The 825-nt window shown below is 62.3% G+C and overlaps 1 protein-coding gene across 1 annotated transcript in view; it reads left to right on the top strand.

Annotated features, from left to right (window-relative positions):
• Window positions 1–161: 161 nt before the first annotated feature.
• The window catches only part of LOC104158139 (neurofilament heavy polypeptide-like), a gene marked incomplete at its 3' end in the record, with an annotated part of 2,585 nt that continues 1,921 nt past the window's right edge, over window positions 162–825 (top strand). The window contains exon 1 of the mRNA XM_009695711.1: window positions 162–801. Coding sequence (XP_009694013.1) covers window positions 162–801 — 640 coding nt within the window. The remainder of the gene's footprint in view (window positions 802–825) is intronic.

Below are 825 nucleotides of genomic sequence, written 5' to 3'. Positions count from 1 at the left end.
TGGAGGAGAGGGCTGGGGATGCCGTGGTCCAGGGGCTGGATACGGAGAGCAGCGCCTTGCAGGATGGAGCCACGTCCCCATCGGAACCGTATCCCTGCGGCACGGCTCCTTCCCTAAACGCCGCGGTGAGCCGGGAAGAGGTGGGAGCGTGGGAGGAGGAGATGCCCACCGTGCTGAGCCCAAGGGAACCAGAAGAGGTGGCCCAAGAAGAGGACACGAGTGGCCCTGGTGAGACAGGGACAGGCTGGGAAGAGCCAGAGCAAGAAGAGGATGAGGCAGAGGCCCCAAGCATGGAGGCATCGAACCCATCGGAGGATGAGGAGGAGAGGGGACCCCACAGCCCCCACAGCGAGGACGGTGATTTCCAGGGCGAAGGAATGGATACAGAAGAGGAATCCCCACAAAGGGAAGCTGAAGCTGCCCACGCTGTCCTCGTTGAAAGCCACCCGGTTTTGCCCACGGAAGAGGACCTTGTTGACGGAGAGCAGGAAAAGTTTGAGCATCGGGAAATCCCCGTGTGCGAGACAGGTCTGGCTGCAGAGGAGGAAAGGGAGCAGGAGATGTGCCCGGAGCCGGAGATATGTCCGGAGCCAGAGATGTGTCCGGAGCAGGAGATGTGCCCGGAGCAGGAGATGTGCCCGGAGCCGGAGATATGTCCGGAGCCAGAGATGTGTCCGGAGCAGGAGATGTGCCCGGAGCAGGAGCCCTCAAGCATCCATGAGGCCATCCCAGCAGAAGAGGTTTCTTTGGGGGCTGAAGAAGATGCCGTGGGAGGGGAGGACCCGGGCAGAGCAAAAGACGGTGAGGGAGAAGGGGGAGAGGCCG

This window comes from Cariama cristata, unplaced genomic scaffold (genome assembly GCF_000690535.1).
Source record: "Cariama cristata isolate BGI_N322 unplaced genomic scaffold, ASM69053v1 scaffold22602, whole genome shotgun sequence".
In the NCBI taxonomy this organism is placed as follows: domain Eukaryota; kingdom Metazoa; phylum Chordata; class Aves; order Cariamiformes; family Cariamidae; genus Cariama; species Cariama cristata.
This window is presented reverse-complemented; position numbering and strand designations above follow the sequence as displayed.